At 39.2% G+C, this 21,394-nt stretch overlaps 1 protein-coding gene across 5 annotated transcripts; it reads right to left on the bottom strand.

Moving 5' to 3' along the window:
• Nucleotides 1–1,964: 1,964 nt before the first annotated feature.
• si:dkey-193c22.1 (uncharacterized) lies at nucleotides 1,965–19,486 on the bottom strand. Of its 5 annotated transcripts, XM_076891020.1 has the most exons (10): nucleotides 8,726–8,927; nucleotides 8,471–8,603; nucleotides 6,489–6,518; nucleotides 6,251–6,400; nucleotides 6,017–6,137; nucleotides 5,716–5,928; nucleotides 5,540–5,623; nucleotides 3,786–3,927; nucleotides 3,424–3,586; nucleotides 1,965–3,294 (listed from the first exon to the last, which is right to left on the bottom strand). In XM_076891020.1, coding segments are annotated over exons 3-10 (1,149 nt in total). In that variant the 5' UTR covers nucleotides 6,491–6,518; nucleotides 8,471–8,603; nucleotides 8,726–8,927; the 3' UTR covers nucleotides 1,965–3,020. The 5 variants fall into 5 exon arrangements, with proteins under 5 accessions (XP_076747135.1, XP_076747137.1, XP_076747136.1 ...); XM_076891022.1 differs by lacking the exons at nucleotides 8,471–8,603; nucleotides 8,726–8,927 and adding an exon at nucleotides 19,213–19,486; XM_076891021.1 differs by lacking the exons at nucleotides 8,471–8,603; nucleotides 8,726–8,927 and adding an exon at nucleotides 14,816–15,075.
• Nucleotides 19,487–21,394: the final 1,908 nt, after the last annotated feature.

Here is a 21,394-nt window from a genome sequence, read left to right on the forward strand (position 1 = left end):
CTCATAATAAAGATCAGAGGTATTTGTGGTAACTTTCCTACATTAATCGGCCACTGTCCATAAGTAATTTATCAGTACATAAAATATGAGCACTGGCAGTGTATGGCCACTAGAGGGGGGTAGAATTATGTCACTTGCAACAAAAAAATTTCAGTCAAATCTGTTCAGAGACTGAAGCTAGAAGACGATAGTGAGTTAAGATGGAAAGATAAAAGGAAGTATCATCATTAGTGGTTTAAAGCTTTAAGGACTACACAAATCAGGGATATTCTAGCCAAAGTACCGGGCAAAACACTGAACCCTGCCTTACTCTCTGATCCGTTAGAGAGGAAGTAATTAGACGTGGGGGGGAGTACTTGTATAAAAGTGCTTTGTCAGAAATGTTCGGTGCTAATGTAATATGTTTGTAGTAAATTATCCCTACAAATGCAACTATTTATTACACCTCTGTGTTGTATTAATGTCCATCTAGCATCAGAGACATTCTCTATAAATTAAGGGGTTTTGCTGGCCCTGACCATGGAAAACCTTCGCTTCAGCACTGCCAATTCAAGGAAAGCAGAGCTACTGTCCAACCTGAGGGTTATTGTTATAGTTGGCCACACAGAGCGGAGCCTCAAGCCTTGAGTTGGTGTGTGGTTCTTCCTCCGTCTGCCACAATGTGGGGAGTCCCAGGTGCTTTTTGTAAAGCTGCAGTGGAAATGAAGCCACTTAGTGAATGAGAGCCATTCAGCTGCACTGAGCGCACAGTCAGCCCATTCTGAATGCTGTGGTAACTATTCACAGCATTTGTCACTTACAGTTTAACACTATCATCAATTGAATTATGTCATGTAGAGTGATATAAACATATTAACACCTGACATTCATTCCTGATTCTGTGTGGGTGTAAGCTGAATACATTAGCTTTTGTTTTGTCATTAAGTCCATTAAAATTATTGGTCTTTTATTATTAGTAGAATGACATACCAGGTAGCCAAATACAGGAACCCGGGGGGATCTATTTGAACTAAAATAGGATTTACAATTATTATTCTGGAAAATGCTCATGATAGTAGAACTATATATAGTCCATTACCACAACTGATTTAGAATTCAGGCCCCTCTTCTATGGAACCACCTTCCAGTTTGGATTCAGGAGACAGACACTCTAGAGACTCTACTTTTAAGATTAGGCTTAAAACGTTCCTTTTTGCTAAAGCATATAGTTAGAGCTGGATCAGGTGACCCTGAATCCTCCCTTAGTTATGCTGCAATAGGTGTAGATTGGTGGGGGATTTCCACGCTGCATCAAGTAGTTCCTTTTCAGTCACCTTTCTCACTCAACATTAATAGACCTCTCTGCATTAAGTCACACTTGTTGTTAATTTCTGGCTCTTGTCCACAGCATGTCGCAGCAGATGGCCCCTCCTCGCTGAGCCTGGTTCTGCTGGAGGTTTCTTCCTGTTGAAAGGGAGTTTTTCCTTCCCACTGTCGCCAAAGTGCTTGCTCATAGGGGGTCATTTGATTGTTGGGTTTTTCTCTGTATCTATTATTGTAGGGTCTACCTTACCTTACAATGCACCTTGAGGCAAGTAATTTGATATGTTACAGTTTTATTCATATTTACCAGGAATATACTATGTAACCTGGAAAGTTTTTTTTTTTTCAGATTACACTTCAGATGAAGCCATCTTTGTGAGCTACGCTCTACTAGCCCAAAACTTACCTCCATTCACACAATCTGAAAACAGTCTTGCTGCCTCTGGTGGTTCAGATCCAGCAATTATTATTATTATTATTTTGAAGAAGGCAAAGTCTTTCTCAAAAGGTGCTTTTTGTTTTTTAATTGCCCTTTTAGCTTGCTTGGCACAGTACTGGCATTACTTAACTCCCTCCAACAAGGGATTAATCAAGCCAGCTCCTGAGGTCATCTGATATTCCCAAACCAGCTGAAACTATAGGACATTGATATTTGGCAGGAGTTTCTCACAACAGCTTTTATTTCTTTAGGTGTTTTTTCGTGTAGTTTTTTTGCAAACACAAGAACGTGATCAGTTTATCTCGTCAAAGGCCAGACAGTGAATATGATGTGTAGAGATTTCATACCTCAGGTGAATCAAGTCCCACACCTCCACCCCACCCACCCACCAATCTGAGCTATGGTCTGATTCATGATCTGAGTGGCCTCATCCCTCAGGTCACTCACACACAGACTCCATACACCAACCAACTCCTTCCCCTTGTTTTGTACATATTCCTCTTGTTGGTTATTTATTCCCCTTGTCTTACTATTTTGATTTCCTGCACAGTTGATACAGACCAAAGTTTTATTCTATTCTACTTGCAGTAAAAACATTTGACACACATTTTTTGTAAATAATGCTCAAAATTCAAACATTTTAAAGCAATTAAGTTTTACAGAACATGGTTACTATTGTTCTGCAGTGAAAATCTGATGGTATTTATGTACTGTTTCAAAGTTATACTGGCTCAAAAATTGCTAATCATTCAAGACTTCCCAAAATATTTTGCTCTCTGTAAATACATGTATATCAAAAAGAGTGACGGGTTAGATTTTAACACTATCACAAGATGTAACAACATTGAATTTTGGAATATTAGGCATAATAATTTCAAGTAGGTGTAAAAATGATGACTGTACTTCATTTGTCAATAAAACTTGGGTTATTAATGTGCTGTTACAATATATTATACACGTACTTTTAGAGTATCAAATAAAACACTTGAAAATTCTCAAATTTGATAATTAAATAACAGCTACAGATTTGTTAACTGTATTCAACTTTTAATACTGTGTATCAGTGCAATTCTTACTAGCGCACATTTCTCCACAACTTATTTTACTTTGTGATTATTTATTTGAAAGCATCGTAGAGAACAACTCTCCCACACAATCACAGTATTGTTAAAATATAATGACAGTGTTATTAACTCAGAAAGTGTTAAACCAAACTCAAAGTTAAATGGTTCATTTGAGGTATAAGAACAAGTATCTAAAACGTAAATGTATGGATCATTCAGTATGTATTACAGATTTTTGAATGTTTTTCTAATGATGTGCAAGTACCCAGAAGTTTTCTGAACTCTTCGTTGATGTATCCGTAGATTGGATGGTAGAGGCGTCTGTTTGACACCATGAGGTCAACGGGGATATCAGTGTGGCTCGCTCTGGGAAGCAGATTCAATGACAACTTAACAGAGCGCGAAGTGAGAAGCTCAGAGAATCTCATGGTAGATTCAGCAGGAACGACAATGTCATTGGTCCCATGGAGCAAGGCGAATGGAGGCAATCTGTCAGAATAAAAAGGACTGTAGTAAATAAATGTCTGTAGTGTGTTTGCATTTCAAATAAATAACTGATGCACTAGATTTTAGAATTATAATTGGTTTTAAACCCATTTTTTATCCTTTTCTCTTCACCTGCTGACTTTGTCTTGGCTGAGCTTCTTCAGTAAGTGTGTTGGTGAGTAGAATGGAAGGTTTTCCACACCAGTCATTGCTCTGTGCATGTCAGAGAGGTATTCGATTCCTCGTTTCTGTTCATGTTCATAATGTTCCACAGTGTTGTAGACGCCACTCAGACCTGTCCAGAATATAAAACAGTTAACCTAACTTATAAAGTATAAATAAAGGAAGAGGAACCACAGATTAGCTAAAAATGCTCAAAATGTGTTTTACAATCTCCATCAATAATTTAGCTATGTATGTGGCAAATATTACATCATGAAAGTTTAGTATAAAATTAAAAAACATTTCTTTAGATGATGAACTTCATTTCTTACCAATAATTCCTCTTATTAACAGGAAGACTTCCTGCTGCTTGTCTGGCTCTATGGAAAGCTCCTCTCTTGTATCAACAAGAAACAGTGTGGTGAGTGTACACAAATGTGCACCTGCTGAATGCCCAATTAATACAATGTTATCCTATAAAAAACAGAACAGCATGCTGTATGTGATTAGATATATGTATTTTTTAACGTTTATAACAAACAATTTGTGAATGAGTATAAAAGCATTCATATATGCACTTAATCCCAGGACATCCTAGGTCGCGCTGCGATTTATTTTGTAATCGTATCATCAGATCTGTGGCAGCATGCCGTATAGGTGAGGAGGGAAACTGAGCTATTAGCTGAGCACCTGGTGATGACTAGGATCAGGTGATGCAGGAGCATGCTGCACACGCTTTGTGTAGTGAAGGTACGTTGGGGGCAACTTCAGAACTTCGACAACATTCTGAGAGATGCTAAGGACACTGAGTCCAAGTGAACCACGCTCTGCAAAACCATTGCTGAAGCTGCTGTAAAGGGTTTCAGCTGTAAGGTGGCTGATACCTGTCACAGGAATAACCCTTAATCCAGTCAAGCTGAAGAAGCAGTCCGAAGCTTGGTTGACTTGTGGGACCTCCTCAATCCCACTGACTGCTTCGGTGCTGAAAGCAGAGTTTGGGAATGAAGAGGAGGACTCAGACATTAATGAGGGCAAGGTCACTGATGTAGTTAAAAAAAACTCATTGGTGGTAGAGATTCACCCACGATTCCCTAAGGCTTTGCAGGTTATGCAATTGTCTTGCTGGATCACACCCGTCAGGCTTCTTGGAAGGACTGTCCCAGGGTATTAGAGAGGAGAGCCAGTTAGGTGGACCTTGGTTACAGGAACAATGTGGTTTTGATCCTGATTGTGAAGACTAGAAGAGCTCTTTATTCTCTTGAGGACTGAAAGTAATGTGGGAGTTTGCCCAACTAGCCTAGAAGTGTTTTATGAACTTTGAGATTTCACCATGTTCAACCACATTCCTCATGGTGTCTTTCTTGGGTTTGTTTTGGGAGTATGGTGTATCTGGCCCAGGTTATCCAAACCCTTTACAACCATATCGAGAGTTTGGTTTGGTTTGCTGGCAATAAATCATTACCAGTAGGTATTGGACACAGCCAAGGGGTGGACGGTGTCAGATTAATTTGGTTCTGTTAACTTTATCAAACCACAGTCTCCAGCTTGTACTGGGGCCGTTTGCATGGAGAGAAAGGTCTGAGTGTCCCTCCTGAGATTTTGCTGAATCCTCCTTACACGGCTCAGTTTCTAGGGTCGGGAAATCATTCAAACTACTTCTGTATGATGATGTGGTTTTTAATCAACATGTGGAAACGACACCAAAAAGAAGATTTTTACTGCTCAGAGGGTTAAACAAGACCTAAAAATCTGTTTCCAGTTTATGTTGAATAAATAATGATAAATAAGTTACATTACTTCACTTCAACCACCAGTCACAATCCAAAACAGTGTCAAAAATTAAAAAATAGGAAAAGACATGATGCAGAAGCTGTCAGAATTATTCTACAAAATAAATAAAACATTTACTTAATCTGTAAAAACGCATGTATATGAATATGTAACATTTGTAAAAGTCAGTATTTTGGGTCATGGTAGCTATTGTTATTGATTAATTATATTTCAGGAGGTTTGTTTGATTGTACAGATATAGGCAGCTTATTATTCATGTTCCAAAGAATACTTAAATAATACTAAGCTGTCTTACTTTGTCAAAGTTGAATTTCTCTCCATTCTCGTGGACCCAAATCAAGCAGTCAGCGATATCTTGGACCATCCCTAAAACATTCCCCTGTTGATGAGAGTCAGCCAAGAGTAGTTTAGAAGTTTAATATTTGAATAACCCCCCCCCCCGCTTTTACTGTGTTGTTCAGAAGCTCTCACCTTTGGATATGTGCAGTAATCAGGACAAATTACAGTTGCTTTCAGTTCTTCAGCCATCTGCCTGCTCAGTAAACAGTAAGTGGACCTTTCTCCTGAACTCCAAGCACCTCCATAGATAAATATTACAACTGGTGATGGCATATCTTCTAACTTGTCTACATTTGGAGGGTGGTACAAGTCCAGCTTGTTGCCTCTGCGACCAAATGTGATGCCCTATTAAGTGTCCACACAAACAAACTGATTACTGACAAATTTTTCAACAAAACAGGTAGATTTTCTCAGCAAGTTATCCTTAAAATACCTTTTCGTAATACTTAAGGTTCCTCTCATCGTTATACCATGACTTCAGTTGAAAGTAAAGTCTGGCATACCGCAGGTATTTGAGAAGATCCAGCGTAACAAAGCTGAGACGATATATTCGCCTGATTAAGAACACAAACACATAAACAAACCTTAAAAACAGACTCTGCTCAATGAGTGGAACAAAAATGCAAAATAAAAACAGAGAACACATCTAAAGTATTTTAAAAGTTACCTTGGATTAAGAGCTTCTATGTACTTCTTATACCCAGGCTTGTCAGGCCAACCATAAATCCACTGGGAGGCTAAACAGATTGTGTATGACAGGCCCACCAACATGACACCCACAGTCACAGACAGTGACATGTAGTATTTTAGATCAGACCTTCAACATGAACATATATCAGGTTAGAATTCATTAAAAGTAATGTCAGATAGTGTTCTTCAAGAGGATATACTGGACAGACTCTTACATTATTTTAGTCTCAGTCTGTCTGTCTTACCTGCAAGCATAGAAAGATTATAAGTAACATAATATAAGCAACAGGAAACAGCATAAATTGTTTTCAGTTACACAACAGGACAAAGATATGATTATGTCGTTTTCAGAAGCATTTCATATAAAGGCTCATTTTGTAAAGCCCTTTCAGTTGTAACCACTGGCCTAATTTAATTAATGCTTAATACTGTTTTAGAACTTGTATAAGTGAGTAATAATTGACAATGTTAAGTCGGAAGGCTGCCTTCATCCTGCTCCAGCTTTAGAGAAAAAACATGGTGCAGAACATCTGGATAAAACAAGTTTCTCGCTAACATTGCACTTACACCCATCACCCACAAAATCAAAGTCATCTGTGTGTCTCAGAACAAGGTTTAAGTGAGTGATACGTGCCAAAATAACGTCCACATGAGTGCCAGGACCCATATTTTGACAGCAGAAAATCACGTGGTAATGAGACGATTAATGTTCCTCACCTATGTAATAAACTACATTAGAATTTATAAATGCCTTATTGAAAGTCAGTTAGAAACTACGACATTTCTGGACAAGACTGGCCATTTAGAACGATAGCTTATGACTTATACATAGAACATTAGCACATGGTCGTGACTCGTGTAGGTCACTAATAAATACATTAAAAAAAACTTCGACGTCATGCCTGAGTATCAAGAATTTCTACCAAAGCGCCCTCTAATGGCATGTTTATGCAATAGCGCCACCATTCAGAAAGGCGTGTTTAAAATCTTTTTTTAGCCATTTAATAAGTCAGTATATCAAATATATTGAGTGTCACCCACACTGGAACATTAAAATCATATGACCATGTATAAACATTAGATCATAGGTTGAAATGCATTGAGAAATACTTCATTTATCAAATGATTTTTACATATAAACGGCTTAAAAGATTTATTAGACCACCACCCAATCCAAAATTAACAGTGTTGGTAATTATGTTTCTGTAATGGTTTATCCACCAGCATGTGCAAGCTATTTAAGTAAAATTATACTTTAATGTTAAAATGTAATTATCAATGTTATCGATGAATTTACAAATTTGCTGTTTACTATTAAATAGTATTATTTGTTTTTATTATGATTCCAAATTATAGTTATTTACTTACATACCTGAACAGAAGATAAGTGTATTATTATTATTTTTATATAAGTAAAAATATCAGCACTTTGGTTGACCAGATCCCGCCAAACTGGTTGTTGGGCAGACATGGGGTTTGTTGTGTGGGACAAAGTGGGACATGTCAGCTTTGTAGCTTGAAATGTTCATATCTAAATTTAAAATGATAATAATAAAAAACAAACAAATGGAAAAAACAATTTTACAACACTGGCATTTATCATGTATATGCTAAATATATTATAGTTTCAACTCTCTTGATAAAAGATGAAGATAAAAGGATGCTTAATGTCGTATTCTTTTCAATTTCACCATCGTTGCAGCTGCTAATTGTTTTTTGGTTTTCAGTTCATATGTACTGGTGGATTGGCATACCTGTTTTCCTGATTGTCAGATACCTGTTGTATCTGACAATTTTAACTTTTTTGTTACCACCATATTTCCCTCTCTGTGCAAAATTAAAAAATAACTAGCAAAAAAAGAGAAAACCTCTGTTTCTTAGAATATACTGGCTGCTTCAATTTCTATGTGGTTGTTTCCACTGTATTCAAGACAATGTCTTCTTGGTTCTGACTAGAATTACAATAAATACAAAAAAGCCTTTCCTTCTGAGTAAAAAATAGACTTTACAAAGTGCTTGTCCTGCAGATACAGTCAAAATGTGTGACACTGTCTTTAGATGTGAGACGGGCAGGAGGACAAGGAATAAAAAAAATGTTGTGCAGACATCTAATCACCCTAGACAGCTAAGCAAAATTGTGCCCCCTTTTTCTTTCTTTCTTAGAGAGCTTTGACGTAAAGTTAGCAGTACCACTTACTCAACTTGAATCGTGAAGATAATGAAGACAACGGTGTGTCTGTGAAGGTTCTCAGTCATCCAGGTCATCGTAGTCAAAGGAACTTGCAAAGAAAAGCGTCTGGACTTCTTTAAGTTGCTAGAAGACAACAGTTCTGACAACGGTTTCCTACCGTTTGACTCTTTGTAGCAATAGTATGTTGGTCGCTAATAAGCTAGCATATATCTTTATTTAAAAAAGAATAATAATAATAAACGACTATCAAAACAAACATACCAAATAAAAGGGTACTTTCTGTAAAAGGCCGGGCTGTATGTACATCATGTAACTGCAGTGTAGCCGCTTATGAAGCGAGCTTCCAAAGGACCGGTGTTCTGCCCTCTTGTCCTGGGGCTTGTCCTGACAACCAAACACACAAAGATAAATACGGCGAAGTGGAAATAGTCTGCTATTAACTTCCGGTTTTGCGATGATAACCAAAGAGCGTCCGTTGATGTTTGAAAGTACCATTTTATAGTTAATTTGTGACATTGATAACGTTATATGTCAGCAAAATAGAGATAGCAGGTCATTTGTTACTCTAACGTTTTAATTATTTATTTATTTTCTTACACGTGAAGCTTCTTGCATGCATACATTTTTTGACGTACCGATGGCGGACATGGAGGATTTCTATCTCTTCATTGTCAACATCTCTGCAGTGATACTCCGGAAACACATGCTAAAATAGTTTGGTGATAAAATACAATACAATACAATAAAATGTATTTTCTCGAAGCTTTCAACCGTGATTCAGCGGAAGGGCTTTGTTGATCTTTCATAGATTTATTTTATTTTATCTTTTCATAATCCATTTGTTGAGAAGGTCGCTGAGCTGTGATCGAGCGGTGCTACTGTGATTGATTAATGTCAGACCAATACAGTATGTCAACAGTATGCTACCTAAAGGGAAAACGGCGAGGGCGTTTACGCATGCGTGTGGCAGAGTAACGGGATTTTATTAGACTCATGATCTGACGGTAAATACGGATTTTATTCTACAGATGGTTCCGGTCAGCTGTTTCACCAGATTTCAGGGTTATATGTTGAAATAGTTTGTATTAATGTAACTCGTGGATACCCCCCCCCCCCGCCCCCCCGCGCGCGCGCTTCAACCCATAACACCACACACACTAATTATATTGTTTTTTCTCTCCATTTCAGATACGGGATACGGTGACAGTGATAAAATCTGCCCATATCATTTTAGTGCATTACTTACTCCCCTTAGGCGGTTTTTTGAACTGATAATTTGCGACGATTTTGATAGGATGATTATGGGGCGCCTGGCATTAAAATCTTGACTTGGAGACTTTTTCACAATGAAAATGAAGCTTACAAAGGTATTTCTTTGCTCAAAACTGATATGCCCCTGGTTCCAGTTCCAGTTTGTGTGTTATGGCCAAAATACCAAATCCCACAGCAATCCCACAGCTCTCAGATTACTAAAGAACGTCCATTATAAACATTTTTTTTAAACAGTGTTTTATAACTTCAGTATTTATTGGACGCTATCCAACTCGATGCAGTGCTTTTGACTATACATTATTCCGGAGCCATCACTTCATAATCACATTGCTCTCATTACAACAATTAGAGACCAGTCCATGAGTAACTTTATAGTGTATAAAATAGTAGCACTGGCAGTGTATGGCCACCAGGGGGAGGAAGAATTCTGTCACTTCCATCCTGAACTGTTTCATTGATTTTTAACATATTGCTGCTAATTATCGCCCAGACATTATCAAATCTGTTCAAGGACTCTAAAGCTATGAGACAGCAGTGAGTTAAGATGCAAAGATAAAATGCTTTTAGGATCAATATTAGTGGTTTGAACTTTTAAGTACTTCACAAATCTCGGATAGTGATATAATTTATCTGTTCTTGCAGCATTCAATGTATAAAATCAATGAAACCAACTGAAGCCCCAAATGCATTTAAATGATCATGCTATGCTTTGTCAGAAATGCTCTGCGCTAATGTAATATGTCTGTAGTAAATGGTTTGAAAACATGCAGTCCAGCAGTATAATTATCCCTACAAATGCAACCAATTGTTACACCTCTGTGTTGTATTAATGTCCATCTAGCATATCTAAACCAACATAAATTCTATAAATTCAGGGGTTTTGCTGGCCCTGACCATGGAAAACCTTGGCTTCAGCACTGCCAATTCGTGGAAAGCAGAGCTACATACGAGTACTGTCCAGCCTGAGGGTTATTGTTATAGTTGGCCACACAGAGCGGAGTCTCAAGCCTTGAGTTGACGTGTGGTTCTTCCTCCGTCTGCCACGATGTGGGGAGTCCCAGGTGCTTTTTGTAAAGCCGCAGTGGAAATGAAGCCACTTAGTGAATGTGAGCCATTCAGCTGCACTGAGAGCACAGTCAGCCCATTCTGAATGCTGTGGTAACTATTCACAACATTTTCCTTTTACTGGTTAACAATTGCATTATCCTCAAGAAAGTAATTATTTCATGCAGAGCGATATTAAGATAATAACACCTGACATTCATTCCTGATTCTGTGGGGGAAAGCTGGATTTGATATATTTTAATTTTTGTAAATTTTTGCTGACCTGAATTCAAGGGGAATGTAAAAATGGTGAAACCAGTTGCAAAATGCCAGAGTCATCACTTTTTTTTTTCAGATCAAACCAGCTCTGTGATTTCTATGATGGCGCGGGGAGGCACAATGCACCATCTCACTGCATTCCTTCCACAAGAAATTAATACCTCACACCTGTCATGCCACAGAATTACAATTCAGTGCAAAATGCTGAATCTCTACCATCCGCATGGAAACTGCTCTGTAGCAGGAATGTGTAGTCTGCCTCTTTTCCTTTAAATTATATCAGTGCTTTTATTTTCATAAATATTTCTATTGCTGTTTTTGAAATACATAATTGGCGCATTTTTGTTTATCTGTAAATGAAATCTCCAAAGGGAATGAGGAGACAGCTGCTTCGTGACCAGTGTTGGTCAAGTTACTTGAAAAAAGTAATCAGTAACTAATTACTGATTACCTCCCCCAAAAAGTAATCCCGTTACTTTACTGATTACTTATTTTCAAAAGTAATTAATTACTTAGTTACTTTTTAAAAACACGATTTACAACCTGAAGAGGTGATAAAGTGATAGATCTTTCAGCCCAATTCTACTTTTTCTGCATAATCCATCATACAAAATGTAATCAAATGGAAAAGTCTCTTTTTAACTTGTTTTATTAGTTTTAATCTTTTAACTTTATGCATCAAGCAAAAATTTAATTATATGCAACATTCTCTGACTGGAAGAAATTAGTTTAACATTTAAACCTATTTTCTGCACATTCCACCACATAAAATAAAATATTTTGTGTGTTTACACTCAGTCTTTCAAATAGATGCAAGTAAAACACAGCAGAAAATAAATAAAGTCAAAGACTCAGCGGTCCTGTTGCTCTATTTTCACCTGTAAAGCAGGAGTTGGGTAGGCGGAGGTTTACCCTGGTGCAGGTGTGCTGCGGTCAGTGGAAGGATATGGCAGCTCTGTGAGTTTCCCATTACGTCGTAGCTACTCGGTGCTTCCTTGGAAGTTTAGGGTTTTTTTCGCTGTAAAAAGAAGTTTTCTTCCCACGCACAGCGGACACTAATGTTTTTGTCACTTTTTATGGAATCAAACTCAAAGTAAGGTCAGTACTTCCACACTTTAAACGCTGCACGCTCATACTCTCTCCTGCACTCGATATGTGATCCACTGTTGATCTGCACACAGCTGTTGTCACCAACGGCGCACTCGCTTACGTCACTGTCGTGAGACATTCTCGCAAAAGATTCACGGTTTTAGTAACGCAGTAACGCAGCGTTCCTACGGGAAAGTAAAGGTAATCTAATTACCGTTTTTGCAATAGTAATCCCTTACTTTACTCGTTACTTGAAAAAAGTAATCGGATTACAGTAACGCGTTACAAATAACGCGTTACTGCCCATCTCTGTTCGTGACCATGCTGGAGAAGAAGACCTGCTGTTTCCAGGTAACTCAGGTACAGCAACGAGACAGGATGCCAAAATAAAAAATGTGATCATCAGATATTTCCACTGCAACTGTCACTGTCTCAGGCACTATTTCACTGCAGGGCAACCTGCACGTGGCGAATAAAGCCTTGATTAATTAATTGATTGATTGATTGATTGATTGATCTGTCAGCAGCCCGAGGATTTATGACGTTATGCTTTTGAGTGCCTGTCCAGAGTGTCGCAAAAGCATCGCAAAAATCTCAAGCAGTTTTTAAACGTGTTGTAAAAGCAGGATAGATAAATCTCTAACATTTCAGATGTATAGAGAAAATAATAACCCCATGCATTTTAAAAGACGTGATCAGCTCATTACTGTGACAAGTGCTACCGGTGCTGAGTCATAGTCAGAAGGGTTTGTCCACATTATAACTGGAAAGGCTTGTAGTACTGGATGTACCTTTGAAATCCCATCTGTCCTTTTCACACATGTTCTCACAGTCTATTCACTTCAAATCTAAAAATACATCCAATCACTCTTCTGTATTTGTAGCACATACATTGCTAACACTGATGTTCATTACTGATGACTGACTTTGTGTTTCGATGGAAGGCTACAGCTAATTACTTTTTCTCACAGTGTCACAGCAGTGAAGTTCAGTTTACCGGTTACATTTGAACTAATTTCATATTTTCATGGCAAAACCAGTATTGTGTTTGTCATTGTTGGTGTTCCTCAATAAACAGAAGTTTCTTTGTGTATATGATTGTTTGCACAGGGAGTGTTGGGAGGATTTTCAAAAGATGAGTCACGTGTAAACTAAGTGTCTGAAACATGTAAACTAAACAGGCCATTTTCAAATTTCTTAGCTTATGTCTAAAATATGAAAATAAGAACATTCAATGTGTGCAAATCACCTTAGGGTGAGTTCTAATAATGAAAACAGGACGTTGTTTGTGAAATTCAGTAAAAAAAAAAAAAAAAAAAAAAAAGGAGACTAGGGATAACATTTAGTTTTCCTCATTAAATGTTTGTATGTGCGTGTCTCTCTGTGTATATCTTTAGCTGAACTTGTGTTTACTGCTGTAAATTTGGATAAACCAGTATGTTTATATCCCGCCAGTGAACCCTTGCTCTGACCCAGTCCCTTGAGCTCCTAACCGATGTGCGGCACTGAGCCGGGACCCAAACGTGCCACTTCTGTGTTTCTCTCGCTTGCTTTTCCTTCCGAAACGTGCTCTCAGTGGGCTCAGGACCTCCAGACTCAGAGCCATCTTTTCACTGGGATTTCACAAACATGCCAGGGCCCCAAAAGAACATCCCTTTCACAGTGGGAACCATGGAAACTGGCACTGACCATAAGGTCCAGTTTCTAGGTATCCCAGAACCTGGAAATACACCCGGAATCCCACAGACGCCAGACGAGCACTGAAGACAGAGGTGCTGGCATTCATGCACATTTTCAGTGGGCCCTCTGACTGACTGGAGAGAAACAGAGTGACCATTCTTGTCAGATGCATCGGATGAATGTTAACAAGTTTGTGAGGATGCTCAAGACAGCATTCTTCCCAAAGTGTGGGGCCCGCCCCCATTGCAGGGTTAGGCGCGGTATGAAAAGGGGGGAAAAAAACCCCAAAACGCTCGGACACTGCTAGCACGGGGCGGCCACAGAAACGCAAAGCAGAAGATGAAGCATAGCTGAATATGTTTCCAAACCAACTTCATTCTAAGCCAAACACTAGAAAATATGGTCTTCCCTTTGGCTTCACCTATACAAGATCCAAGGTAGGTCTCCCCTGCATAATTAGAGTCCCCTGTCAGGAGCAGGCGCTGCTCTACACATCACGGACAAACAGTATCCCACATTCTTGATTTTTAGTTCACAAACACTTGTTGTAATGACTAACTACTCCTGACATTTTGGAGATGTTAGCTCTTTACACAGTAAAGTTACAGCAGGATACAAATAATATCAGGTTGATCCTGCCAGGATTTGTTCCCCCTGTCTAAATCAGGGACAAACAGTATCCCACAGTTGTTTATGTTTTTAAACCCATTTTGCACAGAGAGGCATTTTTTGGCAAAAATGTATTGATAGCAATGTTGAATATTATTACACAGGAAAAAAAACCCAACTACACGTAAAATAATCACACCGTGACGCCTCTGCCTTTGTAAATGGAGGGACAGTAACTGCGTGCGTATATGTAAGCGTGTAAAACCTGAAGATAGTCAGATTAACAGTAACAGTATTTCGTCTCTATCAGCCATTCTGCTATTCATCTCACGGAAACAATAACGTGGCGCATAGCGTGATGTGAAAAAAGGCACATACCTTTGACGTTGGGTGACAAACTCTGTATTCCTCGTCCACACCTAAACGCAAAAAAGGAGTTTTAAAAAATCTCCGTTTTCGGTGATTCAAAGCGCCGTTTACGTGTGGACGAAACAGCTGTCAAAAATACCAGGTGCGGACATAGCATAAAAGAGTTAGGAGTTTACTTACTTACTACCTGTAATTTATTGCAGATTACTTGTATTTGCTTAATTGTTTACTAAATGTCTGAGGTGTGAAATAAACCGCAATGGAGCAAAAGAAGGGTGTGTGTGGTTGGAGGATGTGTTTGTGCGTGTGCGTGCACGCGCGCAGGGGGCGGGGGCGCGAACATTTTTCTTGTAAAACCCCTTTGGTAGGCCCCCTAGCAAAAAAAAGTTTGGGAACCACTGCTTTAGAAAAAGAATGCCGAGGGTTGCCAGAAAGAAAGAAAAGTATTTGATGGGGAAACTGGCAAAGAAAATAAACGATGTGTGGCCATGCACGTGTCTGTGTGCACAGCCTCGGGGAACTTCAGTTGGTCCTTCCGCCTGTACAGTTTGGTCTTTATATAGTCCCAGATCGGCGTAGAGACCGAAGAGTCGAGTGTCAGTGCGTCATGCCTCTTTCCTTCACCGACTGAGCTAACAGGAGGTTAAAAAAAACCTTAGAAACTGCTTGTAAAGCAGTGCATCTCAACCATGGAAGTATCTGTTGCATAACAAGCTAGATGGATGTCAAGTCATTACATGAAAAAAATGAAAACAAAAAAGATAATTTTGCACAAGCTGGGCTGACAAAGCCCTGACTCAAGCGCTGAGGGGAAACTTTATTAGTGTGTAATGTCCACTTGCATTCACACCTGTTTTCCTCACTTACTGTAAACTCTCACAGTCTTCACGAAAAAGTTAAGCTGCTGCAAATAAAAACAGTGACTGCGCGCCATAAATAAGCCACTACAGTCAGTTGGGTTGTTTATAGGTTTAAGATCACAGGTCTGCTCTGTGCTCAAACTGAAACATGTCTCGCTGGTGCTATTGCATTTGTCTTGACCCCCTGTGAGAAATGTTAGTCAGCTCAGCATGTGGTTTCTCTCTGGATGACATATCCATCCATCCATCCATCCATCTTCATCCGCTTATCCGAGGTCGGGTCGCGGGGGTAGCAGCCTAAGCAAAGAGGTCCAGACCTCCCTCTCCCCAGCCACCTCCTCCAGCTTGTCCGGGGGAATACCAAGGCGTTCCCAGGCCAGCCGAGAGATATAATCTCTCCAGCGTGTCCTGGGTCTGCCCCGGGGCCTCCTCCCGGTGGGACATGCCTGGAACACCTCGCCCAGGAGGCGCCCAGGGGGCATCCTTGCCAGATGCCCGAACCACCTCAGCTGGCTCCTTTCGATGTGAAGCAGCAGATGCTCTACTCTAAGCCCCTCCCGGATGGCCGAACTTCTCACCCTATCTTTAAGGGAGAGGCCAGCCACCCTGGATGACATAACCACATAAAACTGAGAAAACCCCCAAAAACAGCTATGTGTATTTTCACAAGATCAAAAGCCTGTAAACTAGAAAATGAAAGGCAGATATAACAGCTCATATAAGAACTTCTGAATTACGTGTGGCAAAAGCATCGCACTGCAGAAGACAGCCTCCGCCCATCCGTGATGATATGGTCACGCTAGTCAAAGCGTAACTTGATGTAGACATTTACGCATCCCCTCTTGACTGAGCTGTGAGGATATCAACCTGTATGTTTACTTTGGATGTAGACAGCAGGAAGAATACTGTTCCTGCACGAAACTACTCACATCAAGGTTTCTGGATATTTTTAAGCATCTGGGTCACAGTTTCTAATAAGAGACTGCTGGGTTTTGTTTTTTCTAGTTTGCTGGCATTTTGAGCATCATATGATGAGATGTAGCTCCAATATTTTAATGAGAAGGCAGATTTCTCTACAGCTGAGGTATTGAACACAGAGGAACTCACGCCATAATGATTCTGATGGATAAACAGAAAAACAAACCAGAGTTTATACACTATTTAAGGACTACTGCCCATTTAAGAGCTCACTTACTGGTGTAAAGCTTTATTATAGCTGCAATATGAAATATGATAGTTCATCATCGAGCTGTTTATGAAGTAAAACACCTTTCTGTGTGACAGGAATATGGCCATTAACTCTAGCCTCACATGGAAGCAGCAGCATGTTACTGCATACAGCCAAGTATTTGGAGACTGAACTGGTTGCCCAGGGTAAAAATTAAAAAAATGATGACCCCGCTGCTTGCTTCATTATACTGGGAATAAATCCAGCCCCTTTCCTCACCCCACCGAGACACTGCCAGCATTTCTGAGAGATTTAGTTTTACACACTCACACTGGGTTTAATAATAATTTGAGAAAATCAAAAGGATAACTTGGCTTGTTTACAATTCAGAACCTTTTGTTTCTCTCCATGCAGTGTGAAGCTATGATAATCCTTTCCACAACCTGTACCAGTATCAGATCCTACTGGACTGGAATACAGGTATATAAACATTGGTTCTCACTCTTGGCTAAGCTAATGTATTTAAGAGTTTTTTTGTGAATATAATTTTTCTTTGAATACCGGTTTTACGTCCAGAAAAAACAGTTTGGGCTTGGCTAGCAAATGGCCTCAAATCCAGTAATTTATTTCAAACCATACTGACTGCTTCTCTGGGGTAGTGACTAATTACTTAGACCTCCTTGTCAGCAATATCAAATCATCTGCAATTATTTTCAACCACCATTTGAATTTTGAATCTCTCTTCTCTAGGCTCATCCAGCTTTGTTTCTTTCATCTAAGTAACAATAAAGTTAGACCTTTTCTCCTGTCTCAATTACTTTAAACAATTCTTCGTGTGCACCTCTCTGTCCTCGTTAGCCTGTCTTCATTTGGTTCAGAATGCAGCAGCTAAGATGAATTTGAAAGTTGTATTATTATGTGTAAAACCCTACATGGTAGCAGACCTGCTGAGGCTTCACTTCAATCGAGCCTTTGAGGTCGTGGCTCTTAAACTTGGGAACAGCCTCTGTCAGCCCATTGGGTTGGCTGAATCAGTGGTTTATTTTAAATAGCTGCCGGCTTTTCCTTATTTCTGGATATAGTTCATAGCAAATGTGCATATGGAAGTGTGTCTCAATAAAAGAATGCAGTACCATATGCCTGACTGTGTGTTTGTATGTTCAGATATGAACACTTATTTTTAATGTGTTTTATCCAGACTGTCCAGCACTTTGTGACCGTTTTAAAGTGCTAAATAAATAAAGTTATTATTACCAGAGGTGGGACCAAGTCATTGTTTTGCAAGTCTCAAGTAAGTCTCAAGTCTTTATCCTCAAGTCTCAAGTCAAGTCTCAAGTAATGTCAGGCAAGTCAGAGTCGAGTCTCAAGTCACTGGTGTAAAAGTCCGAGTCAAGTCACAAGTCTGAAACTTTGAATTTCAAGTCCTTTCGAGTCTTTAAAAAAAACAAACGAAAAAATAATGTTGCAGTTATGCTAAATGTAAATATTAGACCATGTAATTTTAAAATCTGTGTTTTTCTCAACACATACAAAATAGTGAACTTAGAAAATATACACAAATTGTGAAATTGCACCTCTTTAAAATGCAGCTCAATTAAACTTAGCTCCAAGAATAATTTTCACCGACAGTTCTGAGATACGCTGCATGTTATTCTTGGATGCGGTTGTAGGACCGGCTTTAAAATCGCATGACAAAAATATCATACACATTAAAAAAAACTGTATCACCAACGTAGCCTGGACAACATTTGCTAGTTAGATGAAGTCAGCTATCTCATCTTAGCATATTTATATGCATATTTATAATTATACGGTTCTTGGAGTGAGTGCATACACTCATGAAGTTTAGTAACTTCCGGTCACTGCAACAAGCCCAGGTACAGTTTACCGACGGATGGGTGCAGGACCTTGAAATGCACCGTGTAGAACGAAAGACCATCGTACGTATCATAAGTTTACCAGTCTCACAAATCGTCATCATAAATACACATTTGTTAACCGTTTATTAATATAACCTTTGAGCTCAACGGTAATTAATTAGTAGTGGAAATAATTTCTGGTAGCATCACAGAAATGTAGCAGTGACAATAATATTGTATGCTGTAATCGTACTGGGCAATTAGTGATACAAAAAACCTGTTTTATCCTGTGAATAAAAGTATGTGTTTTTGTCAGTGTACCATAATAACAGAAGCGAAACGCAATATTGTGTCAGGATAATTTACTATTTATGCACAATAAATAAAGGAGCATAGCGCGACAATTTCTGTTCAGCGCCAGACTTGCTTGTAACCTATATCACCAATTATGTTAAGAAAAATGACGCATTAACTACAACAGCAGACTGACCTTTGTGTAAATGCTTGGAGCAGACTAACCTGTGAGCTGGAGTGTTCTGGGACGTTATATTTGATCTTTGAATGGCTGCAATCCAGGCCATCCGTCGCCTCTTTGTTACTTCGGAAACATGGCTCGAACAATTTCTCTTCAACGACGTAATCCGATAACAACCGATCTCTTTACCCGTCGGCTTCCCGTGGCTGTCATGCGACCGGCTATTGCAGTTAATAATACAACGGCTTCTTGACATTTTTGTTTCTTTTTATCGCTGTGTGACTGATTTTAATTGAAAGCCTGCGTGCGCTAGTACCGCTTGCCACGAGTTCCCAGAATCCTTTGCGGTTCTACCCGTGAATGACGTCACATTTTCAATCTCTATATAATATGCATGTTAAATGTTATATTTGGGGTGAAATATCAAGTCTTTTCAAGTAAACCGGTTCAAGTCCAATTCAAGTCCCAAGTCATTGGTGTAAAAGTCCAAGTCAAGTCACAAGTCTTAGAACATTTTTTCAAGTCAAGTCTAAAGTCATAAAATTAATGACTCAGTCTGACTCGAGTCCAAGTCATGTGACTCGAGTCCACACCTCTGATTATTACTAAATGTTGATCAGTCAAGTAGATTCCTTGTTGAACCACAAAGGAACAGAAACCTTAGGGAGGTGCACAGAAGGAGCAAGTTAATGACTCCAGCACGGTACTCGTTAATCAACTGTACATCACTATGGCAAAGGCAGGTCAACAATGAGAGGCAGCGCTAGCAATTCACTGACTGTGTACTGCCTCAGGTGTGCCGACATTTAGATACATGAAATCCCTTCAGAGTAGAGAAGAAACTCAGCGACTCATTAAAAATGAACAACTCTGATTAAAAGATACAGCTTTTAATCAAAGTTTCAAGTGATAAAAAAATGTAAACAGCCTCAACCACAAGTATGAATGTTTGTAATTGCACTGCACTGGAAGAAAACGATAGCACAACGGGGAAACGAGAAGTGGCTCTTGCAAGCAGGTTTGTATAGTCGGTTGGTGAGCGACAGGCTGGCGTTTGTGGCAATTAGAAGGTGTGGAAGTGGATGTGAAGAACCTTTGGTGATATTTACAAAATGGGAGGAACTGCATTGTTGATCGTCAGCTGAGGGTTCAATCTCGATATAATAGGAAACCAATTTGCAGGATAAATTATGCTCCACAAGCTGACCGTATCTGATATGACTGTTAGGCAACACATCAGACCGGCTCGTGTTGTGCATACATTGCTAATATGAACGCCATCAGAAGCGTTCATAAAATTGCTGTAACCTAAAGGGCCAGCGTGACCCAACCTCTCACCCTTATGGACCTGATATGTCAGTGGTGAATGTGCCACTGTACATATATGACGAGCCAAGTTGGCCAAACACTGAGATACATTAGAAATAAATGATATTAAATAACCAATACTACCTCAGACCAACATGTCTGGGTGCATTTTATGCCAGAACAGACTCATCATGTGCACAACTTTCCTGATGTGGATGATCATCTATGAAAGGGCCAGGGCTCAGTTTACCCATTAGTTATAGTTCCTAAACTCCTGCCTGTTTAGGAAAACCTGCATGTTTATAAACCTACTTGTGAAACAGTTCCTGCTACTGTAGGTGTCCCAAGGCTTCAGTGACGCACACATGCACAGACTTGTGATCTTAAAGCAATACCAGGTAAGCTGCAACTTCTAGTAATACTGCACTAATGATTACTGCACTAGTGTACTTATAGGTCAGAAAATACACATTGATCCAATTCACAAGAGGGATAATAGATTATAGATGCTTCATTTTCCTATGGAGGTCCAGTTCTCTAGATCAGTAGGTAAAACAAATCTACACCATTTATTTAACAGAAAGACAATGTGTAGCAGATCAAAGGGCAAATGCTTCAATATCAGTATAATGCAAAACATCAGCCACTGGATCATTTCATCTTTGTGTTAATATTTTGAGTTCTATTAACAAAGATAAAACTAAACAATTAAGACTATTTTCTGACTCACTAAATGTTTCTGTTTTTAATTAATCCAGCAAGTTTCACTACAGCACCATCTGTGAACTGCTCTGATATTCTCACTGCAGGCACTGCCCATACTGTAGAGAATGACATAACCCGATTCATGTTAACACCATTGTACACTTGTTGTGTTATTAACTATGTGAAACACATAAAGGTACTTAGAAGCAGCTC

Source organism: Maylandia zebra, linkage group LG12 (assembly GCF_041146795.1).
Source record: "Maylandia zebra isolate NMK-2024a linkage group LG12, Mzebra_GT3a, whole genome shotgun sequence".
In the NCBI taxonomy this organism is placed as follows: Eukaryota; Metazoa; Chordata; class Actinopteri; order Cichliformes; family Cichlidae; genus Maylandia; species Maylandia zebra.